Genomic DNA, 10,371 nt, shown 5'->3' with positions numbered 1-10,371 from the left:
TGTGTGTGGAAGTAAGGGCTTCTGGCCGTTAACTATTTCAAAGGGGCACTTACTTGTGGGAGATCCCTTCTGTGCGTTGAAGCAAAATTGAGCTACATCAAGTAGTTGCGCCCAATTCTTCTGGTTGGCACTCACAAAGTGGCGTAGGTACTCCTCCAACATGCCATTGAATCTTTCTGTCTGCCCGTCCGTTTGTGGGTGATAACTGGAGGAAATATTGAGCTGGGACCCAAGAAGCTTGAATAGTTCTGTCCAAAAAGATCCCGTGAACTTGGCATCTCTATCGCTTACAATGTGGCGCGGCACACCCCAATATTTCACCACATACTTGAAGAATAAGCGGGCAGTTTCCTCGGCCGTACAGAACTTTGAGGCAGGGATGAATGTTGCATACTTCGAGAATCGATCCACAATAACCAAAATACTTGAAAGATCCCCGATCTTTGGAAGGTTGGTGATGAAATCGATTGACACACTCTCCCATGGGCATGACGGGACGAATAGAGGTTCCAACAGCCCTGGTGTTTTCTGCCTCTCAACTTTGTCCTGTTGGCACACAAGACAGGTTCGGATGTAGTCCATAATATCGTCACGCATCTGTGGCCAATAATAACCCTGTTTGATTAATGCATACGTCCTTTGCCACCCCGGATGTCCAGCCCACAAAGTGTCGTGGCATTCTCTCATTAACATCTTTCTTAGGTCTCCAGCCTTCGGGACAAATAACCTATTTCCTTTTGTCCACAGCAGGTCATCTTCCTCCCAAAATTGACGAGTTTTTCCCTCCTTGCACAACTTGAGGATATTCTGAGCACACTGATCTCCCCCTAAATGCTGCTTTATCAGCTCTCGCATTGAATTCGCGATAGTACTCGCAGCCATGTTAGCCACCACCCTTAGTGCCGCAAGCTCCGTCTTGCAACTTAGGGCATCCGCCGCCTGGTTCTTGGTCCCCGCTTTGTGCTCAAATTGAAGGTCAAACTCCGCAATGAATTCCTGCCAACGAGCTTGTTTTGGGGTCAGTTTAGGTTGTGTAAGGAAGTGACTAACGGCTGAGTTGTCAGTCTTTACTACAAAGCTTGACCCCAATAAGTAGTGCCTCCAGGTTCTTAAGCAATGAATTACGGCAAGCATCTCCTTTTCTTGAGCCGTATAGTTTCTTTCTGCCGCTGATAGCTTCCTGCTTTCGTAGGCGACAGGATGACCATCTTGGAGTAGGACTCCACCTAAAGCGAAGTCAGATGCATCGGTTTGGACTTCGAAGGGTCTGGTGATGTCCGGCAGGGCCAACACTGGGTCTTTCATCATAGCTTCCTTTAGATCCTGGAATGCGCCCTCACATTCCTTGCTCCACTCCCAAGGCACCTCCTTCTTTAGCAATTCCGTTAGGGGAGTTGCTTTCTTCGAGTATCCTTTTACGAAGCGGCGGTAGTAATTTGCCAATCCCAAAAATGATCTAAGTTCTTTCCCATTAGCGGGAGTTTTCCACTCTTGGATGGCTTTAACCTTCTCCATGTCCATACGGATCTTCCCCTCCTCGATGATGTGTCCCAGAAACTTGATTTGTCTTCTGCCAAAAGCACATTTTTCCTTCTTCACAAATAATTGATTTTCTCGGAGTCTCTGGAGTACCATTCGAATGTGTTCGACATGTTCTTCCAAGGTAGGGCTGAAGATTACAATGTCGTCAAGATACACCACCACAAATTTGTCAAGGAAGTCTCGAAATACCTGGTTCATGAGGGTGCAAAATGTTGCTGGTGCATTCGTCAACCCAAAAGGCATCACCAGGAATTCGAAGGCTCCGTATCGTGTGACGCAGGTGGTTTTCTCTTCGTCCCCTTCAGCAATTCTCACTTGGTAGTATCCTGATCTCAAATCCAATTTAGTGAAAAATTTGGCTCCGCTTAGCTGGTCGAACAAGTCAGCAATCAAAGGGATCGGGTACTTGTTTCGCACCGTGACCTTGTTCAGGGCTCGATAATCTACGCACAGGCGCAAAGTTCCATCTTTCTTCTTTTGGAATAATACGGGAGCGCCGTAAGGTGCCTTCGAGGGTCTCAGAAACCCTGCTTCCAAAAGTTCCCCGAGTTGCTTCCGTAGCTCTGCCAGCTCAGGAGGGGCCATCCGATAAGGTGCCTTTGCTGGAGGTTTTGCTCCTGGTATCAATTCGATGTTGTGGTCAATATCTCGTCGAGGAGGTAGGTTCCTTGGTAAGTTGTCCGGCATCACATCATTGAATGATTTTAAGGCATCCAGCACCATAGGAGGGGTAGTTTCATCATCTTCACCCTCCCTCGCTACCACTAATGCTATGTAAGAGGGTTCTTTGCGTCTTACCCCCTTCTTAAATTGGAGGGCCGATAGAAGTTTGGGGTTGTTCAGTTGCTTCCTCTGTACGGGAATTACTCCTGTTTGTTCCCCCATCATCAACAGGCTGTTAGCGGCGGGAATAGGGATTGCCTTCTTCTTCACTAGAAAGTCCATTCCCAAGATTACATCAAAATCATCCATTGGTACTACAATCAAATCCACCCGGTCCTCCCAAGTTCCCAACTTGAGAGGCACTTGTTTCGCCAGGCCCACCGTAGGTAAGGCTTTGGAATTTACTGCTTTCATTTGCCCCGCATCCTTTTGTAAGCGTAGGCCCAGCCTTCGAGCTTCAATCTCTGAACAAAAGTTGTGGGTGGCACCTGTGTCCACCATCACACTCTTTGCGGCCTTTCCATTTATCGCCGCATCCACGAACATAAGACCTTTCTCATTGGTCTTCCTGGCCTGAACGACCTGTCCATTAAGGGCATTCAAGAATCTCAGCGCTCCCACTTGTGCGCCGTCTTCTCCTTCTTCTACTACCTCCTCTCGCCCTCCCTCGTGCTCTTGGGAGCGAATAGATGCTTGTAGAGCACTAAGAGCGGTCTTATGGGGGCATTCGCCCACTCTGTGGGGACCATTACATAGGAAACATGTAAGAGGCCGGGGTCTAAATCCGAATGCATTGGGGTTCCGCGGTGGAGGCTCTCTCGTGTTCGGAGGTTTCCTACTGTCGCTTCCCCCAGGTCTTGGGAGATTGGCAGGCCTGAAGGGTCTACTGCTATTGGCATTCGAAGGAGACGGTTGGGGCCTTCTATTGATGGGGCTCTCTGTTGAGTAGTCCATTAGGCGCTCCGCTGCCCCTAGTGCTGAGGCTAGGTCTTGTACTCTCTGTCGTTGAAGTTCTGTCCTGGCCCAAGGTTTTAGCCCTTCCAGGAAGTAGAAGAGCTTATCCTTCTCAGACATGTCGCGTATATCGAGCATGAGGGCCGAGAAGGCTTTCACGTAGTCCCTTACATTACCCGTCTGTCTCAATTCTCTCAAATGTCGTCGGGCAATGTAGTCCACATTCTCGGGAAGGAATTGGTTCTTGAGTTCCTTCTGTAGCTGGTCCCATGTGTCAATGATGCACCTATTGTTCTTGATATCTTCGTATTTGGATCGCCACCACAATTTTGCATCATTGGTTAGGTACATTGTAGCCATCGTCACTTTTGTTTCCTCCGAATCCGGTTTTATTGCTCGAAAATATTGTTCCATATCAAACAAAAAGTTTTCGAGCTCCTTCGCGTCTCGTGCCCCTCCATACGCTCGGGGTTCAGGCACTTTCATCCGTCCATAGTCCCCGCCCACTGGGACAGCAGGTCGATTTTCTACCGCTCGCATGGTGATGGCGAGCTTGGTATTTATTTGCCCCATTTCAATCTTTAGGGCTTCCACGGTGGCTCGAAAGTCCTCCGTCAATTCGTTGACCGTAGACATCAATCTCTCTATGGCCTCTTCCATTGCTCCATCTCTCTCGCCCGCAGTGGAGCTCGAAGGGCCGGCATTGCCCCATGTGGTTTGATTCCTCTCGAGTGCGCTCACTCGACTGGCTATGTCATCGAGTGTCTCCATCTTTTCGAAGGCCTCCTGCCAGTTGTGGCCTCTAATATGTGCATTTACAACGCCAGCAAGCTCCCCGAGCTGCTGGTCGATGTTATCGAACCGCATTTCGTTTGTCAGCTTCGGCATCTTGTGCGAGTGACTCCCAACCTTGCTCTGATACCAACTGTCACGGTCCCACCGCTCTAAGCGTACAACAGGGCCGTGCGGTGCTTACTCGCCCCTCGCGGGTAGTAAGCCAACCGTTAATGTCCCTCGCAAGCAAATAACCCACACGATATTAGTATTGTGCATGCACCAAGCAAGCAATAAAATAAAGCATGTAATCACACAATCGTTAGAAAATAGGGTCAGTAAACAAGGCAACAATACGATGAACTAGAAATGCGTTCGTTTTATTCGGTCTCGATGGAGAGAACAGCAGAGAGGTTTACAAGCACGCTATTACAAGTTCTCACCTATGCTAGTGGTCTAGCCCAACAACTCGCCGACTAGCCACCCCCCTCCAAAGAGCTTATCGGGCCATTTTCATTCCGACAGGAATACATATCAAAATATGCGAGGAATCATAATGGCACTATTTCGAATAACAAAAGCTAGAGATCCAAGCAAGTGACCATGGGCTTGACTCATGACCCTGGATGAACTTGGCTTGGTATTTACAATCAAAATGCGAAGGAGTGTATGACTCTTACACAAGGCTTGTGATCATAATTGTTGTTGCAGCTAGACAAAGAGCTTGTCGCTCATGATATATTATGGACAAAAAAACTGCCTTCTATGGAAATGGTTTTGGTAAATATTATATGACATTTGGAATTTAAATGACAGAAAATTTAGTTTTGGCACTATCTGTTAGCAAATTAAAGAGACTCATGAAATTGTTTATCCAAAATCAGAGAAATACAAGAAGCCAGATAAATAAAGTCTCTTTACTCATTAAGACGTTACACTGCCAAGTCTTGGAATATCCAAGCTTAGGCTAATTTAATAAGCAAGAAAAGGAAAACAACTCACTGACGAAATGAAGAAAGACAGAGTGAAAGCAAATGCACACAGACATGTAGGCAATCAAAAAGAAGGAGAAACTGCAGCAATTTAGGATGTCCATGTTGGGGAATCAAACAGCTGCTTTATTGTAACCATATGAAAAGGCACTGATAATGATTGTAATGGAGTCAACAGCTTCTGAGATACTTGCTTCATAGTTGGTCGTGACTGTGGACTTTGTCGCACGCATGCAAATGCTATTTCTGCAATGGAGACCACTTGGTCTGCTATTTGCTGCTTTGGAGGTGAGAGACGTTGGTCAAGTACATCCTTAAGCAGAACATCAACAGCATGTAGTGGTGATGATAACAGAGATGATATGAGGTCTCCAGGATGCTCTCCCATGATAGATTCTAATGCAACAACTCCGAAGCTGTAGACATCAATCTTCTCATTTACTTCCATTGTATAAGCAAGCTCTTCAAAGAAATATGAATTGCAGTTAATATTTTCCAACAATAAGATACTTCGCATATGCCAAATGGCAAGAAGTTAGTAACATTTCCTTCATGGTGGTCGGTAAAATAAATTGTATACAACTTCTTCTAAAAATGCAAGTAAAGACCTTGAAAGTGCATATACAGAATATAGCCAAACCATTAGTTCAACCTCTCTATTATCTAGTAAATATACATAAAGGACTATTTGTAGGTAAATCTGTTTTCGAAGTTGTTTGAAAAAGGAAAATAGGTAGAAACTACAATTAATGTGATCTGGTTTGAAATCCTTTTTCTAAGCATGTAAACCAACTGTCTTATGTTTTTGCTAGGGACTTCTCAGTTCTTGTTTTGACCAAAAAAAAGGGGGAAAGAAAAAAAGCTACAATGTCTATTGATCAAATGATATTTTTTTGTCGAAATGAAAAGCATGACATTTCCTGGTTACCAAAGAGATCAAAAAATGAATTGGTGGATTTAAATTTTGATGGAACTTTGATGGAATACCTACCTGGGGCTGAGTAACCTAAGGTTCCTGCAAATGGAGTCCAATTTGATGAGACTGGATCTAAAGTTGTAGCAGAGCCGAAGTCAGAAATGTGAGCTTCACATTCATCATCCAACAGAACATTCTTACTAGATATGTCTCTGTGGACTATAGCTGGAAAACATTCATGGTGCAGATAGGATGTCGCCTTTGCCAAACCTTTGACAATATTCACTCTCTTGAACCATTCCAACTCTGTTGCCTTTTCATTGTCGCTCAATATCTTTACCAAACTTCCCAGTTCCATGAACTCATACACCAAAAATGAGTATCTTGTATGCGAACAAAATCCAAAAAGCTTGATGATATTTCGATGGCGCACTTTTGGCAAAATACTTGTCTCGCTTTTGAAAGCTTGTTGATGGTCTATTCCATCATTCTCATGGAACTTTTTCACAGCAACAAGTTGACCAGTTGATAGCAGTGTTTTATACACACTTCCATTCCCTCCAACTCCAATGCAATATTTGGAATCAAAATTCTCTGTCGCTTCAACTATTTCTTCATGAACTTTTTTCCCATCATGGTTCCATGCTGCAAAGAAAGCTTCAGTTTGTATTTCTCTTGGTTCATCCATATTCCTCACTCTTCTTTTGTAAATAAAAACAATCCCAACAATGATAAACAATAAAAATAGAATGCTGGAGATGGATACTACGATTGCAATTACAGCTTGATTTCTATTTTTATCTTTAGGTGTGGGGCAAGGCTTCAAACTAGTGTTGTTACCACACAACCCTTTATTATCTTCCAAGGCTTCCAAAGGAGCTTCAATGAAAGCTTTGATGTGGGGAAGAGGACCTTCTAATTGATTGTAGGATACATCAACGGATGTCAAACTTACTAGCTTTTGAAATGAAGCTGGTATTGAGCCTATGAAATTGTTATGGGATAGGTTGAGTGTTTCTAACAAGAACAAATTTCCAAGCTCTGGAGGCAAATCTCCTATAAGCATATTCCGACTTAGATCAACATTTCGAAGAGAGTGAAAATTCCCAATCTGAAAAGGAACAGCCCCATTGAATCTATTGCTTCTCAAGTTCAAGTTTTCTAGGTTTGCACACCGCTCCAAATGTTTGGGAAATGGTCCACCCAATTTGTTGTCTGCAAGGTCAAGCTGTTGAAGGTCAAATAACATCCCAATTTGAGCAGGAACATTTCCAGAAAGTGTATTATTATTGAGTTTAAGAATGTAAAGCAATCTCAATTGGCCCAATTCCTTTGGAATTTTCCCTACAAGAAGATTGGACGACAGATCAAGTTTCTGCAATTGAGTAGCTTTCCCAAGTTCAGGAGGTAGCATGCCAGAAACTTTATTGTTAGAGATGTTCAGCATAGTTAGTTTTTGACAGTGTCCCCAATTTCTAGTAAGTTTTCCAAAAAACTTATTGTTGCCTAATTCCATGTAGACCAGGTTTGGGTATATTCCAAAGTCTTCTGACATATTTCCTGTAAATTCATTCACTCCAAGTAAAACACGGACTACAGAGTTGCAGTTTCTCATGCTTTTCGGAATAGAACCTGTAAAATGGTTATAGCTTACTGCAATCTTTTTAAGTCTCCCACCCAGACAAATGTTTTCTGGAAGATAGCCATACAAGAAGTTATTGCTTAATAAAAGCTCTTCCAGATTTGTAAGGTTATTCATTTCAGGAGGAAGGGACCCTGTAATGTTGTTAGTGAACAAACTAAAGTAGGCAAGGGATGTAAGGTTTCCAATGGATGCAGGAATTGAGCCATTTAGATGGTTGAAAGACAAGTCAATCTGTTCAAGATGTTTAAGCTGTCCGATTGACCAAGGTATGGAGCCAGTTAGATGGTTACCCCACAAATAAAGGATAGTGAGTGATTTAAGCTGCCCAATCTCATTGGGGATGGACCCAACTATTTTGTTTCCATTAAGTCCCAAATCAAATAACATGCTCAAGTTTCCAATGGACACAGGAATTAAACCAGTGAGTTGGTTATCAAACAAATAAAGGAAAGTGAGTGATTTAAGCTGTCCAATCTCATTGGGGATGGACCCAACTATTTTGTTTGTACAAAGTTCCAAATCAGTTAACCTGCTTGAGTTTCCAATGGACACAGGAATTGAGCTAGTGAGTTGGTTATCATACAAATAAAGGATAGTGAGTGACTTAAGCCGTCCAATCTCACTGGGGATGGACCCAACTATTTTGTTTTCACCAAGTTCTAACTCAGTTAACTTGCTCAAGTTTCCAATGGACACAGGAATTGAACCTGAAAGATTGTTACTATAAACATACATCACTTCAAGAGACATTAACATGCCTATTTGAGGTGGTATAGAGCCATTCAAATAATTGTTAGCCAAAGCAAGGAAGCGTAAACTTGTCAAAAGGCATATTTGGGAAGGAATATTTCCAGAGAGATGATTGATCCCTATGTCAAGTGAGGTGAGTGTGGAAAGGTTGCCAATGTGCATGGGGATACTTCCATAAAGGGAGTTGTTGTATAGGCTAAGCACGAGTAAGCTGGGAAAGGAGGAGAAGTTGAAGTGGTGAAGCGTACCTTTCAGATTACTGCTGTAAAGAGTAATGTTGATGACACTGCCAAAGCCGTTACAAGTGATCCCAACCCAGTTACAGGGGGTATTATTATAAAGACGGTGAGAAGTTGAAACAGTAGAATTGAGATTCCAAGAGCGGAGAAGAGAATGAGTAGTTGGATTCATATCAAGGCTGTCCTTCCATTTCACAAGAGCCTCTGCCTCTCCACTTATTGCAAAACAAGTAGTAGAAGAACAAAGAAATAGTAGGATGATGATAAACAACAACAAAAACTGATCAGGTAACCGTACAACGAGGTTTGGAAACCAGGGTGCCATGGACTTCATAATTTTTTAATCTTGATTGTGTAATTAAGAAAGGCTTAAATGCCTTGGCTTCCTTTCGAATATATATATATATATATATATATAGAGAGAGAGAGAGAGAGAGCATTTATTTATTTATTTTTTAAAAAAAGGGGGAAATTACAATAACATGCCTCCTGATTCAAAACTTTTGCCAGATCGCCATTGTTTTTTATTTTTATTTTTTATTTTTTGGCAGAAACTTACCTTCTAGATATGTTTTTTTGGCAGAAACTTGCCAGATCGCTCGAGTCAATTAACCCTTTTTATATATTATTTAGATGTATGTATTAAATTATAAGAGCAGATTTTGAATGTAATAAAAGTGCCTTAAAAACAAAGTAGAAATTAAAATTAATTAATATGGTTTGTTATACTTATGAATTTAGAATTTATAAATCATGTGGGTTTTTTTTTATTTTAATTTTATTTTACGGTAAAATTTATAACGTTTATCAAAATTAGTTTTATTTTATAAACAAACTGAAATGGTAACCCGCTTGGTGGTCCCTTTTTTTTTTTTTTCTTTTTCTTTTTTTTCCTTTTATTTAGGTTGGAAAAAAAAAAGGGCACTTATTATTTGAAGCAAGCCAATTTTAAAAGCATAAATGTTAAGAAACTATTTGATGTTTGTTGAAAATAAATGTAAAAGTCTAAAATGCTGCTATCTATTTTTGCCCATCGTATTCGCCAAGTCAATCTACACAAAATGATAATAAAGAGTTTCTTTGACTTTTTTTTCATTTTGAGTGTATTTCAGCTTCTTCTTGACCTCTGAATATGCTTTACCTCTTAAGTCTTAAGTCTTCAACATATCAAGTGGTTTGAAAAAAAAAACCAATGTGAGTAATTGCTTTCCAACCAGCACAATTCGTTTTCTCTTACTGTATTGGTTTCTTTGATTTTGTTCCTTTTGAGTGACTTTGTGCTTCCAGTTTACCTCTTTTTTATCCCAAGTGGTTCTTAACCAACCAATCTAAATATCTTCTTTCTGACCAAGAACTTAATTTCTTTTCTTTTCTTTTCTTTTTTTTTTTTCATTTATTTTTCAAGGATATAAGGGCACTAATAAGATGTATTTGTCAAAATCAATGGTTTCATGATTTCTTTGAATTTTCCTCATCTCCATATTAAGCGTGTCTATCAAGTAGAGTGTGTAATTTTGTGTGTGTCTCTTAACTAATGAATTTCATGATTTCTTTGAATTTACCTTCTGAATGGCTTTCATGCTTCGGAAATTTCATGATTTCTTTGAATTTACCTTCTGAACGGCTTTTATGCTTCTGAACTTAAGGACCTCTAACTTAATTTGCTAATCTTAAGTGTGTCAATTACTAATGTAGAGTTCGTAATAGACAAAAAGAACATGTTCTTAGTGTGTGTCTATGCATAGAAGCAGATTAGGTATTCACTTAAAAGAGAAATGCTCTACCTTTTCCCCCCCTGTTTTTGTGTGTATCGCTGCTAGATTTGACTGCTATGTAAGCTAAATGCTCTGTTTTTGCTCTGTCTTGACAAAGGAAAAGACTGTTTTATTTTTTTTT

The 10,371-nt window shown here is 41.2% G+C and overlaps 1 protein-coding gene across 1 annotated transcript; it reads right to left on the bottom strand.

Moving 5' to 3' along the window:
• Positions 1 to 5,484: 5,484 nt before the first annotated feature.
• On the bottom strand, positions 5,485 to 8,825 carry LOC132803310 (MDIS1-interacting receptor like kinase 2-like). Its single transcript, XM_060815988.1, has 2 exons — positions 8,485 to 8,825; positions 5,485 to 7,056 (listed from the first exon to the last, which is right to left on the bottom strand). Exons 1-2 carry the CDS (start codon positions 8,807 to 8,809, stop codon positions 5,804 to 5,806), a joined length of 1,578 nt encoding a protein of 525 aa, XP_060671971.1. The 5' UTR covers positions 8,810 to 8,825; the 3' UTR covers positions 5,485 to 5,803.
• Positions 8,826 to 10,371: the final 1,546 nt, after the last annotated feature.

Source organism: Ziziphus jujuba, chromosome 3 (genome assembly GCF_031755915.1).
Source record: "Ziziphus jujuba cultivar Dongzao chromosome 3, ASM3175591v1".
NCBI classification, from domain to species: Eukaryota; Viridiplantae; Streptophyta; class Magnoliopsida; order Rosales; family Rhamnaceae; genus Ziziphus; species Ziziphus jujuba.
This window is presented reverse-complemented; position numbering and strand designations above follow the sequence as displayed.